Source organism: Bactrocera dorsalis, unplaced genomic scaffold, assembly GCF_023373825.1.
Source record: "Bactrocera dorsalis isolate Fly_Bdor unplaced genomic scaffold, ASM2337382v1 BdCtg008, whole genome shotgun sequence".
Lineage (NCBI taxonomy): Eukaryota > Metazoa > Arthropoda > Insecta > Diptera > Tephritidae > Bactrocera > Bactrocera dorsalis.
In genome coordinates this window covers 4,926-23,076 of record NW_026038059.1, presented here as the reverse complement: position 1 = coordinate 23,076, position 18,151 = coordinate 4,926, and the positions used below count along the sequence as shown (strand labels likewise).

The 18,151-nt window shown below is 36.7% G+C and overlaps 1 protein-coding gene and 1 long non-coding RNA gene across 3 annotated transcripts; both read right to left on the bottom strand.

Moving 5' to 3' along the window:
• Nucleotides 1-413: 413 nt before the first annotated feature.
• On the bottom strand, nt 414-8,559 carry LOC115065851 (uncharacterized). 2 transcript variants are annotated; one of them, XR_007423464.1, is made up of 5 exons: nt 5,798-8,559; nt 5,673-5,736; nt 5,349-5,613; nt 5,115-5,274; nt 414-5,055 (listed from the first exon to the last, which is right to left on the bottom strand). It is a non-coding gene; the product is annotated as an uncharacterized LOC115065851 (long non-coding RNA). The 2 variants fall into 2 exon arrangements; XR_007423463.1 differs by having other exon boundaries at nt 5,115-5,613.
• A 4,362-nt stretch (nt 8,560-12,921) lies between these two features.
• On the bottom strand, nt 12,922-13,811 carry LOC115066106 (uncharacterized). The gene has a single exon (XM_049461132.1). The coding sequence runs from the start codon at nt 13,808-13,810 to the stop codon at nt 13,172-13,174; it is 639 nt and encodes a 212-aa protein (XP_049317089.1). The 5' UTR covers nt 13,811; the 3' UTR covers nt 12,922-13,171.
• Between the last annotated feature and the right edge of the window lie 4,340 nt (nt 13,812-18,151).

The window sequence follows — 18,151 nt, the reverse complement described above, 5'->3', positions numbered from 1 at the left end:
TCTAAAATTTTCTCTTGCATTCCTGTTTCAGCATCGAAATATTGAACGGCATATGGATACGTTTTCACGTTTCCAATATTTGATGCGTCGCTGCTTACGGAAAAGTAAAAACTTTCTTTTAATGCATCAGTTACTTTTTCTCGTGCGTATGATGCCAATACGTTGCGTGTTATAGCTGATGCTTTGGTACGGCCACAACTTATTTTATTAGCAATTTTACTGTCGCAAAATATTGAAGAACTTAGTTTTAATTGACAGTCTAAGCTATTGTAACTAAGCCCGTGAACAACATTGTGAAAAACGCACATTAGTTCAGCCCTGGATATGTGTGAATCCTCCTTTGAGTCTGCCGGAACAGTGAAGTTTATCATGCTGTATGACAATTTTTGAGACAATGCTAATTTCATATGCCGTTTTGCTTGGGCATGTTTGCGTAATGCTGGATTTCCTTCATATTTTATACAAATATTAATTTGGCATAATTTGCAAAATGCGGCATAATCATCTTTTTTTTAAATCCATTTGCTATATTCTGCTTCTTCAATCCATCTATCGCAGAATGTTGTATATCTTCCTTTTTTTTGAAGTTCCGGCATATTCGTTATTTTCCATGGTAAATGAACGGCTCAATATATTGTAACAATATTAATTTAAATTCTTAAACGAATATAACATTCAACAATTTAAGTTTACTGTACGCATCAGAAAAATGTACGCTTAATTTCCATCAGTTGTTTAATGTTGTATTTTTTTTATTGATGGGCAAAAACAAGCAATAAGTAAATGGTGAGTTAGCTAGGAAACTACAAGTGTTGTACTTTTTTGGTTATCGATTGCAATGAATTATTGATATTGGGCAAAAAAATAAGAATTAGTTTTTGAGTTTGGTGTTTAGCAAATGATGATACATATCTTTTAATATTAATTTTTTTAATTTTAAAAATTAATTGGACAGTTACCACCATACCAACTCAAGTTGAGAACAAAAACCTTAATTCACAATTAAGTAAATCGCAAAAGTTAAAGAAACTTCCATTAACAAACAAAACTATAAAAGATCGGTATTGTGAGCACTTCTCTAAAGCCACAACTACTCGATCAAATAATGGCCGGTATGTCGTACGACTAACACTAGAGCCACAATATTCCAACACTCCACAAGTTGGTATAAAAAATAAAGTTCGAGTTACCTCTGACAGTCCCTATATTAAAAGGACATACTACTTTTCGGCCCCGCAGGATGGCTTTCGCCAATAATGGAAAAACAAAAAAAAAATCTGAAGAAATCCTAGAGCGGCGGCGCTCCACTACTTGTCAAATTAGTGCATACGCACTTAAACATTACATATCGTCACCTGAAATGCAAAATAACCTATCATCAAAAAATTGAATGTCTTATTGATTACGCTTCATTACTTCAAATTACATACATAATATTACATGTGTTCAACATTTTCAGGTTCTGCGGTCAAATATAAACCAGTTTTAACCAAAATTAAAAATTTTTTCACTCATGTTCCATTTTATTTCGTGTTTCATTCATGCCAATGTAAATTTCCGAAAATGTTGTTACGTTATTTTGCATTTCAGGTTACGATATACAGAATTTTCCAAAAAGTCGAAAAATTGACATTTTCATAAATTTTAAAAATAAATAGTTAAGGGATCACCATACTCCCAATGCGATACATTGATGCACCTACTCTTAGATAAGCTAAGGTTGCTCTTATCGCAACTATCCAACCGCTACTCATATGGGTGGGTTATGGGAATCAGCTGTATAAAGCTTCAAATTAACTATGAACAATTGTGTACAATATTAACAAGAATCGAAGCCGATTTCAATTAACGGCCATTCACTGTACGCTCGGAAGATCCCTCACATATAACAGTTCTAACCCCAATGTTTGTTTTCAAAGGCGCACCCATTCAGGCCCAACCTGAGCCAGGCATGGAGTTGCGGTCCTTAAAAAGCCAATCAAAAAAAAAATTATAGCAACAATCGCCAAGACTATAGAAAAAGGCAAATAATAAATAAACAGAACAATAAACTGATAAAAGAAAAAATCGCATGTATAATAAGTTAAAAGTAAAATTAAACAAACAAGCAAATTTAAGGTGTTTATCTCATGCAACTAGACGCATATTAAAATTCATATGAAACGAAAGACTGTTTTTTACACAAACATGCAAATAAGGAGCAATTCTCCAGCACTAAATATCCGACGATCGCCATGTAACTCCACCAATAGTAAGCCGAATTACATGTCTCACAATTATATACATATATAAAACTAGGCAAAATATTCGCCTAGGGGACCCAGGATGTTTAAATGAGTTAAGCAGCCACCCCCTCTACCCGGTAAAACTGGCTGACGCATCCTAATACCACAGCGCAATTCACCACAGCTGATGACACTACTACATAGCTCACCACACCTGTACCCCACTAAACAAAAAGGATGGACAACGGGATAGGAGACACAAGCCGCACATTTACAATTCGACACATACAATTCGACATTAACTACGTTCTGGACTAAGCCGCGTCAACGCACCGTATAATTGGATCTTCGCCAGATTTCGTTTCAACCCGGTTCCTTGGAGCGATCAACTCGCTCGTTAGCATATTGATACCGATCCACAACAATCCTACGCGCTACGCTCAAAGCTTAATAATAAAACATCCTGATACTCCAAATCCGCTCGCCGTGGATTTTAATCGTACATTCGCGCGTAGCGAGAACATTTAGATTTTCCTTTTACATATGTATTTCGTGATTAAATGTAAAATAACAACATAATTTTGTAAATTAAAATAACTTGTATAAAATAAAAAGAGCATTTTTTCTTGCCCCCGATTAAATAGTAAGGTATAGGTCTATATATGAGCTGCCTTGATGGAACTCTAAAGTAATAATTTCTGAGAAAAACCTGTGTTGATGGTAAAAATCTGTTCAGTACTATCCGTGGCCGATACCTTCCTAAATTACGTGGAAACTTGTTTTCGAGTATACTTGAGTAATGCCAGAAGTTAACGCAATCAGTCCACACCTTCCGGTAGCCCCCGATATCGTCATTTCAACGTAACCCTATAGTAAACCTTTTATGTTGGTCAAAACGTGTGATATTTTAATGCAATTAAGTGTATTTCTTTAGTGTAATGTGGTTTAGTGATTTCATATATGAAAATGGCTCTTGCTCTTAACCTCATATCGTTAATAAATATAATAATTTCCGACTATCTGGTTGAGCTTCTCCTTGTAGGCGCACTATAGTATTATAGCCCATTTGGGTTAATACGTATTAATACAAAATATGGTAATGAACCTAAGTGACGTAAAGTTACATATATATAGAAGTAAATAAAGAGGATGACGTGTCGGGTTGTACTTCGGGTGACTGTCTGTCCGTCCATCAAGTCAATATTCCTTAATACATGGTTTGGTACTTTTTCAAGAGTTTTTCTTTGGTACCTCTTATAAAGTTTCTCTAAATACTATGTTGTCATCAATTGCTGAGATCATGATGGTGAATTTTAATTATTCTCCAATAGTTTAATAAGCGACCTCTGGTTCAGTTAAGGTCAGAACGACCTAAGAAATTATTTCGGGGTTAGAACTGTAATGTCAAGAGGATCTTGCAAGAGTACAGTGAGTGTCCATAAGTTGAGAGCGGTTTCAAATTCTCATTTTAAAGTTTATGATTGCCAGTTAATTTTTTGGGGTGGAATTCGAAGAGCGCAAGGTAGGATGAATTTACAAATAGTACTTTAAGAAGTTACCTTTGAACGATTTTGTTTTATGAAGTTTTTTTTTTAACTGGCTGAAGGCTAATTTAAGGTTCGATTGAAATCGTGTTCAATAACTTTAATTATTTGCTGTAACCTTCAAAGTAATGCACACCAGATGTACTTTTGAAAAACATTTCTTAGGATGGCATTCAGCTCCTTCAGTGAATTTTGTTTTGTCTCTTCGAGAAACAAGAAAAAATCACACGCTAAACACGCTATCTCAATTGTATTAAATTGACTCACATATTGGCCGATATATGCGGTATAAAGTCACTTGGAAGTTCGAAAAGTTTTATATTAGGTATATAGGGGTTAAGGGAAACCTGATTCAACCCATTTTTGACACATAGATATTCTACTATCAGGAAAGGATTCTCTCTTAATTTCAGTTATATATTTCCCATATTGACCGATAATTTCGGTAAAAAGTTAGTTGTGGGCTCACATATTCGGTATCTAAAGGATTGAACGGTTTTAATTATTTTATACAATTTTTTGTCATAGATGACATACTTTAAAAGGAGCAAAGAACGTTTATCATAGAGAAGGTTCACGGCGCGGAGATCGTAAAATTATTTTTGGCTAACTCGGTCGAGATGGAAGAGTTTCACCACTGCCAGCTCGGTAGGAGAAATTTAAACATTTTCGCTTGAACAGAGCTGAGCGTGAAATAAAAATTATGCTAAAAACTATATATTGCTCTAACATACGTATGTTCGCTCTTTTGGTTATAAATATTTTTATACGTTTATATGCAAACATGTGTATTCGTATGAATTCTTTTGGTGCATATTAATGAATACATGTGCAATTGAGTAAATTTTGATTATATTACTTTTTCAAAGCAATGTTCGTAGTTAATGTGAAAATAAAGCCTATTTTTTAATTATATTTGTAATTGATATATTCATACTTATGTGTATACTTCATTACATATGTATGTATGTATATAACAAACAATCATAATATTATTAAAAAAAAAATGAAATAATAGTGATAAATAGTGATAGTGAAAGTTACGTATTAGTGACTTGTGGAAGTTAAAATTTTCGTTTTTAAATTTTTTATATTTATTTCAATTCAAAAATGTATTACAAAAAAAAAATAATTAATTCATGTGAATATTAGAAATAAGATTTTTTAATTTTTCAGTTCATTAATTGTTTGTTTGTTTTTTTTGTACTCTGTCTCGGGCGTGAAGTATGTATACACTTTATTTATATCCATATCGGTCGAGTTCGAATATTTGGAATGACAGGCATCTATAGGAAAATAGAATTAATTGATTTCTTTATAGTTATAGTTTTATGTGAAATATTACTTTTTATTAGTGCAAATGTTGTAAAGCGTTGGATACTGGGTTTATCATTTGTTTCACGCCAAGTTAAATTAACGGCCGTAGCATCCGATATAATGGATTTCCATGCCATTCTTAGGAATGAAGGGAAATCCTTTCCTCCTACTCTATATATGATATTTTTCTAAAATTAAATATGTTGCAAATATACAAATTTATTCATAATTATGGGCATTTAGTATAACAAAATCGACTTACCAGCTGAGATGTCATTTTGTCGTTCAACAGCAGCTTCGTGTCAAAATCAATAAAGTCCTTGACATCCGTGAAAGGCAAGGAAGGTATTAGAGACGTATCGCCCTTCTCACGCATATTTCTTTTAACGCAACGACTTCTTCCGTCAAAGTTTTTATTATTTTTGTATTAGTTTCTTCGAATTTTTCAAATTTTGTTTGCAAAGAACGTAACTCTTGCAAAATCGTTTGTATGGTTCCTTGATCTGAAGACGCAGCTGTTGTGCTTACTAGAAAATTAAACATTTATAATAAATTGCAAAGAATTAAGATCTATTAAAATATATACCATTCGATATATTCGTCAGTGGGATGTATTGTATAGCCATCACTCAAAAATGTAAAAGTATCATCTATAAAGTTTAAAATATTTATTTAACTTTAAATAAATTCAATACATACTTAATATCTTACCTGTATTAGGAGCATTATTAAACGCCATTTTTAAAGAAATGGAAATACAGCGAAAGTACTGTCAACACTTTGCAAAACAATAGCTTTATTTGAAATATCCTCTATGGTAAAGTTTATTTTATTTTTCAAAGTAATTACTTCGGTTTTATAAATTTTAATATGTTCTGAGCTTAGGGGCTGTGACAATAGTGGTTTTAAATTTGTTACAGTGTGTCCTTCAAATCTAGGCAAATTATTGTGTCGTGTTATTTTATCAATTTTAACAATATCATCTCCCACATAGCAAAAATTGTTTGGTTTTCCAATTGAAAAGTAAAAGTCAGAAATTTGCACATGAAAATAAACATCCTCACTAATATTCTTTCGGCTGAACTGTACACTTGTTGTTTTTTCAACTGCTTTTAAAGCAAAACTAGTTTCTACTTGCCTATTGTATAATTGGGCGGACACATTACTTGCTTTCTTAACTTGCTTCTTCAATTTTTGAAGATGATTTTCAAATCTGAAAGCGCTTATACTTTCCAAGCTTTCAAACTTCTTTGCATCTTCATGAATGTGAAGCAGGTAATGAAAATTGCAAGTTAAGAAAGTTAGGTCATATAGCGAGGGAATATCTTTAACAAAGCTAAAGAGCAGATTTTGAGCATATGTATTATTAATCTGACAATCCTTTTTCGATAAAAGAATTCTAATTGCAACAGATAGCTTTAAAAAATGTACAAATCTTTCTTGAGATAAAACTGATTCTAAAATTACGGGCCGTAATACAAAAGAAATTGGCGGAGTTCAGTTGCTTTCCAACGTTCAAGTTCATCTAAGGACCGTGGCTTTCTACAAAACTCGAGTGGACAAGAATTTTTTAGATTAGTTAATCTACTGGAAAGTGTGCAAATTTTCCAAAACATCAAAGAGTATTGTTCACGCTTTTTCCTCGCCCAAGCTTTTAAAAGAGTTCGTGTTACTCCTAGCCAAATAACATGCAAATAATCTAAACCTATTTGATGAACTATATCAATTGGAAGTTTTTCAATCATTGTTCCATCCTGTTGGTTGTGATGCTCTGGCTGAAACCTATTCCTGAACGAAGTATCATTTCGTAAGGAGGAACATTCAATATTGGGGAATATAAGCCGATGTTTGAACATTTCTCCTTTTTGCAAACACCTCGTACATGAATAGAAACCAGTGTGACCTTTAATCCCCAACACAAACGATCTTGCTGGTGCATCCATTACGAAACATCTAGGTTTTATTGTAAAAAACTTGTTTTTGTATTGAAATCCACTTCCAATTAAATTATGAAGCTCATCTATGAACTCTGATAAAAACTCATCTGAGTCTCCCATACTGCGAGGGGTAACCTCCTTTGGGGTTTTTTTTAACGTTCGGCAGTCTTTAGGGACACTCACATTATGTTCTCATAATATTTGCAACAAGTCATTTAAAGCACTATTGCAAATATTTTTTTCAATCGTCCATTTTCGTAACTTTTCTGTTATATTCATTTCCTCAGTTTTACTTATTTTTTCTCTAAAATCCTCAAACTCACTTGAGCTATCACTTGACAAAAAAAACACTATCACTACATTTAATAACACTGCTCGAAACACTGGGTTCACAACTTTCTTTTGAACTTTCTTTACAATGACCTTCATCGACATTTATTTTTTTAACTTTATTACTGCCGCTATATGTGCTTTTATTAATATTGCGTATTAATTTACATAGATGCTTCTCTTTTATTTTTTCAATTTAATAGCCTTTACTGACAATTCACTCATTTTAATTATATTTTCAATAATATTTCAAATTAAAACACCAGTAAACAAATAATTTTACTAGTTCCAAAAACAATATCGCACTTTAGCACTGACCACAAACTGCAGAAGACACAAAACCAATGAACAAAATGTCAACACCTTCTTTTTCTATTCTGCTGTTTTCATCTAATTTCATTTTGCAGTCGCTGCGACTTCAACGTCGGTGATCGCGTTCATTGTTTATCTTTTGCATAACGGGACAACAATTTTTTATTTAACGTCTGGAAGTGACTTAAAAGTGACGCATTTGGCGTTTGACACGTGAACGCGACAACTATCTTTATTTTAACGTACGGAAGTGACTAAAGCGTGACGTATTTGGCGTTGACGATAAAAGACACTTCCAAATGTTGGCAGGGAATAGTAACATGTGCGCGCTGCTCATATGTACATACATAAATACATATGTGTGTATGACATTCCCACACAAATAATCCATACACAACATACATGCTTCTATGTGTTCAGATGTAGATATGTCACCCGCAAAAATTACAAATATTGTTCTACAAAACTAACAATCGTCTCAAAGAGCATCAGTAGCGTCACAAGTCGATATGGCAGCCAAATAGTCGATGCCCAAATTTGTGAAAAAACACACAACAACAATATTTTCGTTCATGAACGCAAGCGCACTTTCCATAGACAAACTTGCTTCATTCATAAAAGCAATTACCATTACATCTCCCCGGGCATGCCTTTGCCAACAAGCGTCTTTTCGCGACGGTGGCAAAAGCGAATAATAAAAATGATAAATTGAACAATTTCTGATATTTGTATGAGAAAGAAATAACGACAACCCCGCAAATATAAGTATAGAATAAAATTGACAACATAGTTTATTTGTCGATTTTCAAGTCAAGAAATGTGCCAAAGAAAATATTCAATATTCCTCTGATTTATGTGTACAGTGAATCCCTGTTATGTAGTATTCCGCTTAAATGAAAATCATCCCTCTTAACCCTCTATATCTTGCTGCATCTCACGGTTTATTTTTATGAAATACATAGAAATTATTGTTTTAAGTACCACTCGCTTAACCCATTTAGACCTACCGTCTCATATACGAAACACCAGAAGTAATAAATTATTTTGAAGTACCTTTGATAAGAAATTGTTTACATCTTGTGCTGGTGACAAGTGGACAGTCTAAACAATACTATAAAAATAACTTTAGTGCAATAGTTGGCATCATTCGGTGTGTACCTATGGGAGATGAATGTGATTTGAGAATAAGAATTTCAACATGTCATCAAAACGGTAAGAATTCATTATTTTATCATAACTATCACGTACTTTGACATATTTATAGTAAAAACAAAAGTTAGAGAGTAAAAATGTAGACTCGTTTTTGTTGTTTTATTTGTTTTATTTATTTTAGTATATTTTTTTTTATTTGTATTTGTCTTGCGCAAAGGAGGAAGAACCAGAAGTTTACGAGCCATTACGTAAAATAGCTAAAAAAGATAACTGGAGAAAAAAAATTTCACTGTAGTCACCCCAACATGGAAGCCCATATTATATGTGCGTCAAGATAGATCGCCAATTGATTGGTTTTCGTTATTTTTTCGGAAGAAGTGTATCAATTACTTACTATTGAGACTAACAAACACTTAGGAAGGAAGAATCTTCCTGCTGATATCAAAATATAGGAAATGAAGTGTGATATTGGAATTATGTTGATCAGTGGCTACTGTCAACTGAATAGAAGACTCATGTACTGGGAAAATTCACCTGATTTTTCGCATCGTATCTTATTGTCAGTGCATTATCTCGTGACACATTTTCAGTCATATTTTCAAATATGCACTGTGCTGATAATTTGCAGTTTAATAAATCTGACAAATTTACTAAAGTACGTCCACTTATGAAAAAATTATTCGAAGAATTTTTGATACATTGTCCACACAAAGAAAATCATAGTGTTGATGAGACTATGGTAAAATACTTTAAACGACATGGATGCAAACAATTTATACGTGGGAAACCGATAAGGTATGGTTTCAAACTTTGGGTGGGCGCGACATCAAGCAGCTATATAGTATGGTTTGAGCCCTACCAAGGCGCAACCACTAATCTGAACTCTCGGTACGCAGAATTGGATCTTGGTGCCAATGTAGTCCTCGCATACACTAATATACTTAGCAAATTAAATCTCGGAGGAAATTACCATTTGTTTATAGATAACTTTTTACTGGACTGCCATTGATTGCTTAACTAACAAAGAGAAACACACGAGTAACCGGGACTCTAAGAGAAAATAGGACCAGTAATTGCCCTTTATTAGGAAATAAAGAACTGGAAAAGAAGGATGAAGGATTTTTAGACTATCGTGTCTGCGATGATATTATAATTTGTAAATGGCATGATAAGAGCATGGTTGCAATTTGCTCAAATGTGGTTGGTATAACCCCGTTGCACAAAACAGATCGGTATTCTCAAAAAGAGAAAAAGAAAATAACCGTTTCTCAGCCACATTTGATACACCAGTACAATTAGAGTATGGGAGGTGTAGATCTGTCAGACCAAAACATATCATCACTCAGAACAAGTATTCGTGGTAAGAAGTGGTATATGCACCTCATCTTGCAGTGCATTGATATGTCACTCCAAAACGCCTGGCTTCTATTCAGATATAATGGCGGTGATATGGATATGCTTACATTTAGACATCGTTTAGCAATTGCACTTACAGAGTCTGAGAAGTAAACCAGGGCCGAGTAGACCATCATCACTTACTATTGATGCCATGTTTGATAATATAGGTTACTATGCAATCAATCAGCTAGAAAATAAAAGGACTATGTATGTGTGTGCTATGTCATCGATTGTGTCCTGCAAGATGCATCAAGTGTGATGTTGGTTCACATGTAAACTGTTTACTAGTTTCTTCTTCTTCTTAATTAGCGTAGACACCGCTTACACGATTATAGTCGAGTTAACAACCGCGCGCCAGTCGTTTCTTCTTTCGCTACGTGGCGCCAATTGGATATTCCAAGCGAAGCCAGGTCCTTCTCAACTTGGTTCTTCCAACGGAGTGGAGGTCTTCCTCTTCCTCTGCTTTCCGCGGCGGGTACTGCGTCGAATACTTTCAGAGCTGGAGTGTTTTCGTCCATCCGGACAACATGACCTAGCCAGCGTAGCCGCTGTCTTTTAATTCGCTGAACTATATCAATGTCGTCGTATATCTCGTACAGCTCATCGTTCCATCGAATGCGATATTCGCCGTAGCCAACGCACAAAGGACCATAAATCTTTCGCAGAACTTTTCTCTCGAAAACTCGCAACGTCGACTCATCCGTTGTTGACATCGTCCAAGCCTCTACACCATATAGCAGGACGGAAATTATGAACGACTTATAGAGTTTGGTTTTTGTTCGTCGAGAGAGGACTTTGCTTCTCAATTGCCTACTCAGTCCGAAGTAGCCCCTGTTGGCAAGAGTTATCCTGCGTTGGATTTCCAGGCCGACGTTGTTGGTGGCGTTAATACTGGTTCCTAAATAGACGAAATTATCTACAACTTCAAAGTTATGACTGTCGACAGTGACGTGAGTGCCAAGTCACAAGTGCGACGACTGTTTGTTTGATGACAGGAGATATTTCGTCTTGCCCTCGTTCACTGCCAGACACGTTTGTTTTGCTTCCTTGTCCAGTCTGGAGAAAGCAGAACTAACGGCGCGGGTGTTGAAGCCGATGATATCATTATCATCGGCATACGCCAGCAGTTGTACACTCTTAAAGAAGATGGTACCTTCTCTATTTAGTTCTGCAGCCCGAATCTTTGATTGTGACACATAACCGGAATTCACTGTATTTGTCAAGGAATCTAAAAAATATTTTTACGCGGCTTGCAAAAATCTGCGTCGATATGTATGCAAGCTCACACATAAACATACATATCTACACTGGTTTGAATGCGAAGCTGTTTCAGCGGCAAGGGAAGCAGGAGCAATTGGCGATCGTTCGTTTGTATTTTCGGCACAGCTCGGATTTTATACCAACAACACAATGTTGTGACGCTTTGTCGCCGCGTTGATCCGTCGACACATTGACTCCTTGACATGAAAGCAAAAAATGTAAGCTTCGCCATTGGTTGTCCGTGTCAACGGAAATTTTGCATGAAGCATTGAGTGTACCTATTTGCATACATACATATGTTGCATGTAAATAAATTTACAAACAATATGCGTATGCTCTGTCATATTTGTTTACATACGTGCATACAAATTAATTCCCGTATCGCGGGAATTTATAAAAAGATAATTTTCCTTTCTGCTGACGCGCAGAGAAAATAAAAAGCGTCGTGTCGACTGAATCGCCAGATACAAAATCTAATATTTATTTACAAGTTACTTATATTTATACATTTCCTTATTATTTACTTAAAGTTATAAGAGAGTGTCAATTTACATTAATATCAGCATTTTTAGGCAGAACGTTAAGTGTTCTGCTTTGATTTATTATGCCTTCTTTGTGAGGGCTACAAATATTGTTTATGTGAACGGAAAAAGTATATCAAATTCTTAAATAAGCAAAAGCATTAATAAAGATTTTAATTTATGTGGCCGCACAACTGTAAATTGTAAAGATTCAATATTGTTTACAGTTATGGTTAAGTGGCTGTGTGGAGGCTGTCATTAACTCCCCCTCCCTAAGATGAATCGTCCCCGATTCACTATTATTTTGAGTTAATTTATGTACTTGATCTAAAAGAACATTATATGTGACTTCTTGCAATTGCACATTTTCTATTGGTTTGGGAATTTCGCGAGACTTTTTGAATTTTAATATTATGTAAGTTATGAAAAGTATTCCCAAGATTAAAATTATGTACCAAAAATATGAATGGACTGTGGATATGCTTATTCCGTTCTGCTAAAATGTTTATATTATCTAATGTTAACAGTTTATTAGTTGTTTCTATATATTCTAAAATTTCAAAATTATTGATATGGTTATTTTTAAGATAATTCCAGATTTTTGTTTCTATATTTTCATAAGTTTGATTATTAATTACTGTACAAAAACTCACCTTTTAGGCCACTCACACTTTCCTTTAAAGAAAAAACTAAAATGCACCAATTCCGCAAATCGTTATAAACTTTTTATTTTTATACAGTTCAAATTTGGTATAACCAAATGTGGTTTAAAATTTAGATTAAACGTAAATGTATGCAAATTATGTATACAGAAATTATCAACGTAAGAAGTTGAAAACAGCCGGTTTAAAAAATGGTAAGTGAAATGATGAAACTTATTACAAAGGACTTTAAATGAAAACTTTATAAAAAATATAGACGCGGGTAGCGAACGAGAACCGGGATGCTGCGATAGGCGATGCTGCGTGATCGACGTCGTATCAACGAAAGGTGCGCGACCTGCTTTCTCTATTCCTTTTGTTATAATTAGACTGCAGAATGTCATCGCGTTTGGGTGCATGTGCGTGTATGTGTGTTAATGAGTGGTGTTCGCTCGCGTGATGAGGTGATTAGTCGATTCGATGTGATGTGACGTCGCTACTCATTTAGCCATCCCGGCCCCCCTAGGCGAGTATTTAGCCTAGAAGCCGCTGTAGCTGCTGGAGCGTTGCTACCACGCTGCTGAGACCTGTTGACCGGCGGGATTGCGGCCTAAGCTGATGGCGTCTTGTTGATGTTGCCCGGTTATGGCGCCAAGGACGGGATTCTGCTGCAGAGGGTCCGCGGCGGCGGTATGCCGTCACAGGAGTCCTTTGGGAACGCCTGACGTTACCACTGGTGCGAGGAGCCGGTGGGCGCCGGGAGTCGCGTCTGGGAATGCGGTGCAGCATCGTATGATGAGCCCGCACACAGATTTGGCAACGATTAGGTGATGGGCACTCCTGAGTTGCGTGGGAAGTTGCCAGACAATTCAGGCAATACCCGTGCGCCTGTGCCACCTGCTGGCGTTGCATCGGCGGCATGCCTTTGAAGATACCGCAGTGCGATAGCCGATGAGGGCGGCGGCATAATGGGCAGCGAATTAGTTGCAAATCCGCTGGTAATGCTGGCGTGCTTTGACGCGGAGCCGTTGTCGCGGTGGAGCCTGTTGTTGTTCGAGGCGCTGCCGGTGCAGTGTTGGTCCGGGGTGCTGCTATTGGGGCAGCTTCAGCGCGAGGGGCGGAAATTGCCGAACGCATGGTTGGCGTTGACGATGATGCCATATCCACGTCCATATTACTCTGTGAGAGAAATTATGATATTAGAAATGTATTGTGAAATTTACAATAATATGGACGTTTGTGCCACGATATGTGGCATGAATAGGATGTCTTTTTTTATCAGACATTTATGTTAAGTCTTTGTGTCATTAATGTTATTCGAGGTTTCGATTTGGTAAGCGGTTATATGTTTTAACGATTTATTGATTTATTATTGCGGTTTCGGTTTTACGTTTCTTTATCTTCGGCGGTTGGTAGAAAGCATAATTTTACGAGCGGTCTGGTTAGTGTTCCGGTTTGAGTGCGGAGATCAACTACTCGAACATGACCGTCGGAACCGTAATGAAGTTGTTTTATGCGGCCGAGTCGCCATTCCGTAGGAGGGAGACAATCATCTTGTATAAGGACGCAGTCTCCAAGCTTTGGTGCCTTTTCTTGAGTTTTCCACCGGTATCTCTTGTGAAGGTCCTTTATGTAGTCTTCCTTCCATCGGCGGCTGAAATCATGATGGAGGATTTTAATTCGCTCCCATCTGTTCGATAAGGATAGCGACTCCACGCCTGGCTCAGGTATGGCCAGAATGGGTGCTCCTTTGAGAAAATGCCCTGGGGTTAAGGCTGTGAAGTCGGAGGGATCTTGCGAGAGTGGTGAGATAGGTCTAGAGTTTAGTACGGCTTCGATACGAGTGAGTAATGTAGTAAACTCCTCATAATTGAATTTATGGTTACCAGCCGTTTTCTTTAAATGGGACTTAAAGCTCTTTACTGCTGATTCCCAGAGTCCGCCCATGTGTGGAGAACATGGGGGTATGAATTGCCAATCGATTCCTTGGGGTGCATATTTTCTGACAATTTCGGGGGATACTTCTTTCATGAATTGTAAAAACTCCTTTTCCGTGGCTCTTTGAGCTCCGACAAAGTTTTTTCCATTGTCGCTCATAATTTTTAAAGGAAATCCGCGCCGTCCGACAAAGCGGGCAAATGCTGCAAGAAAAGCCGCAGTAGTCAGATCCGAACATAGCTCGAGGTGTACTGCCTTTGTTGTAAAACATACAAAGACAGCCACATACCCTTTTCTAAATGAGGAAGACCTTAGCATTGAGGCCTTTATCTGGAAAGGTCCAGCAAAATCAACCCCAGTGATGGTAAAGGGTAAAGCGTAGTTGCAGCGTTCAGGTGGTAGGGCTGCCATGATCTGCGTACGCATCTTGTGCTTGTACATAGTACACTGTTTACACATGAAAATGGTTCTCTTTATTTGTGGCTTTAGTCGCGGTACATAAAACTCTTGCCGGACCATTTGTTGCATCAAGCGATGCTCACCATGCATTGTAAGCTGGTGGAGATATATTAGAAATAAGTAGGCAAAACGGGATTTCTCTGGGATAATGATGGGATGTCGTTCATTGTAACTAAGGCTGGAGTTGGCTAGTCTTCCATTTGCCCGTAGTAATCCCTTAGCGTCCAGGAATGGGTTTAACACGAGAAGTGAGCTTCCCTTTTCGAGAGGTCGCTTTTCAAGCAACTTTGATTTCTCTTTGCTGAAATAGCGAGTTTGTGTATACAAGATTAGACTGACCTTGGCATGTTGCAAGTCGGAATATGTTAGTTGTATGTCAGGATCGTTTAATATCCTTTTCACCTTTTGTTTAAGTTTATGGATGAATTTGTGCATATAAGCGACTACCCTTAGTGCTCGAGGAAATGAGGAAAATCTTTGGAGAATATCATCCTCTTCTGGAGTGATATGAAAATTTTCTATTTTCCGACTTTCCGGAGGTATGATATTCCGAGCTGGAGACTTTGGCCAGAATTCTTGTGATTCTGTTAGCCATGTGGGACCGTTCCACCAGAGTGTAGTGCTGGTGAGGTGAAGTGGTTTGCAACCTCTTGTCCCCAGATCCGCCGGGTTATCTGCACTTGCAACATGTTGCCATTTTGCTGAGCCAACTAAGTCTAAGATTTGTGATATGCGATTCGATACATATGTCTTCCAAGTATAGGGTGGTTTTTCCAACCATGCTAGAACTATTTCTGAGTCTGACCAGAGATACATTTTGTGATCGTTTAATTTTAGATGGGTTTGAACTATTGAAATTAATTTTGCTAACAGAAGAGCACCATTTAGTTCAAGCCGTGGCAGGCTTAGTGTCTTCAAAGGTGCAACTTTGGCTTTGGCTACCAAAAGATGTGAAGTTATTTTGCTATCATACTGAGTGCGTATGTAGACTGTTGCGCAATAAGCCTTTTCAGAGGCATCACAGAAACCGTGTAATTCTGTGTTAATGTTAGGGGTGAAATTTACCCATCGAGGGATTCGAATTTCTGATATAGTATGTAGATTATTAGCAAATTGAACCCATTTTGTTAAACGTAAAGGTTTTACCTGTTCATCCCATTCAGTGCCATCTTGCCACAATTCTTGAATGAGAATTTTAGCTTGAATCATTATTGGCGAAAGCCATCCTGCGGGGTCGAACAGTTTTGCCACCGAGGAAAGGATTTGTCGTTTTGTAATGGCGGACATTGCAGATATTGACTCAATTGTATATGAGAATTGATCTGTTATCGCATTCCATTGAATCCCTAGTGTTTTTGTTGTACTAGCTTTTTCGAATTTGAGGAAGTCAGTATCTAATAAGTCTTCCTTTCTTATATCTTTGATTATTTCGGGATGATTTGAGGTTATTTTCTTTAGGGGAAAACCTGCTGAATTTAGTGCTTTGATCACTTGAGATAATGATTCGCACGCTATTGGTATACTGTGGCTACCTGATAAAATGTCATCCACATATGTTTGAGTTTGCAACACAGAAGTTGCTAAAGGTAAATTTGTTTCACAAGTTTTTGCAACTTCATGTAACGTCCTAATGGCTAAATAGGGTGCGCAGTTGATGCCAAAGGTAACTGTTTTAAGTTTGTAGTCGCTAATTGGACTATTAATTGAATTGCGGAAGACTATGCGTTGGAAATCCTGGTCATCTTCATGCACCAGAATTTGCCTATACATTTTCTCAACATCCCCGTTAAAAACGTATTTAAACATGCGCCAATTTAGTATTAGCAACATGAGATCAGGTTGTAATGTTGGCCCTGTGTATAATACATCATTGAGTGATTTGCCTGAGCTCGTACACTTTGAGGCATTGAACACCACTCGAACTTTTGTTGTGATTTTTTCCGGTCTTATTACCCCATGATGTGGAAGGTAAAAAGATAAATATCTACCTTTGGATATCTTTTCATATGGTACGGTTTCTTCCATATGATTGAGGTCAAGATATTCCTCCATCACATTATCATATGCTGATTTTAGCTCATTTTTCTTCGTCAGGCTTTTTTCCATGCTTATGAATTGCTGGACTGCTGAGATTCTAGAGTGGCCTAGAGCTATAGTTTCTGGAAAGGTGGATTTGAATGGCAGTCGCACAACATAACGACCATGTTCGTTTCTTGTTGTTGTGGACTGGTAATAGGCTTCGCATGCCTGGTCTTCTTCTGAAAGTTTGGTACTCTGGGGTACTTCTTCCACTTCCCAGAATTTTTTAAGTTCATTATTTAAGTATTCGTTTGTGATATCTTCCACTTGCGTTGTGAAAGAATTTATTTTCTCAGTGACTTGGCCACTTATAATCCACCCAAAGATTGTATTTTGGGCTAACAATTTATTGGAGATTTTCTCTATACCTTCAAGAATTATTTGAGGTATTAAGTCACTGCCTAATAAGATGTCGATTTGTGATGGGGTATGACAGTTGGGATCTGCTAACTTGAGATGTGAGCATTTTTCCCAATGTATTTTATTTACTTCATAGCTTGGAAGCAAATTTGTAAGTTGCGGTAGAACGATGGCTTGTGCATCTATTCGTATATCCGCATTTGGAGAAACTATGGTGATTGGGCATATTTTATTAGAATTTTGAATAATTCTTCCGCCCATTCCCGAAATTTGAAAATTGGAATGTTTTATTGGCAATTTTAGCCGATTTTGAACCTTTGATGATATGAAGGATCTTTGAGAGCCTTGATCTATTAACGCTCTTAGTTTGAATAAATCACCTTTATGTTCAATGGTGATGACCGCAGTGGGTAAAAGAATTTTGCTTTCATTTTCTGAATGAAGCGCTTGAATTTTTGCTGCTTTAGAGCAACATGGTTGTTCTTCCCTTTTTTCGGGATTTGAGGTTTCGTGATTACTTGATGTAGTTGTAGAGACTAACCCCGTGGTTTTTTGAAATGGATTTTTCTTCGCATTTTGAAAATTGGTAACATGAAGCAATGAGTGATGTCTTCGTTGACAGTATACACAATTAAATTTGCTTTCACAGTCTTTTGTCGTATGAGCATTCGACAGACA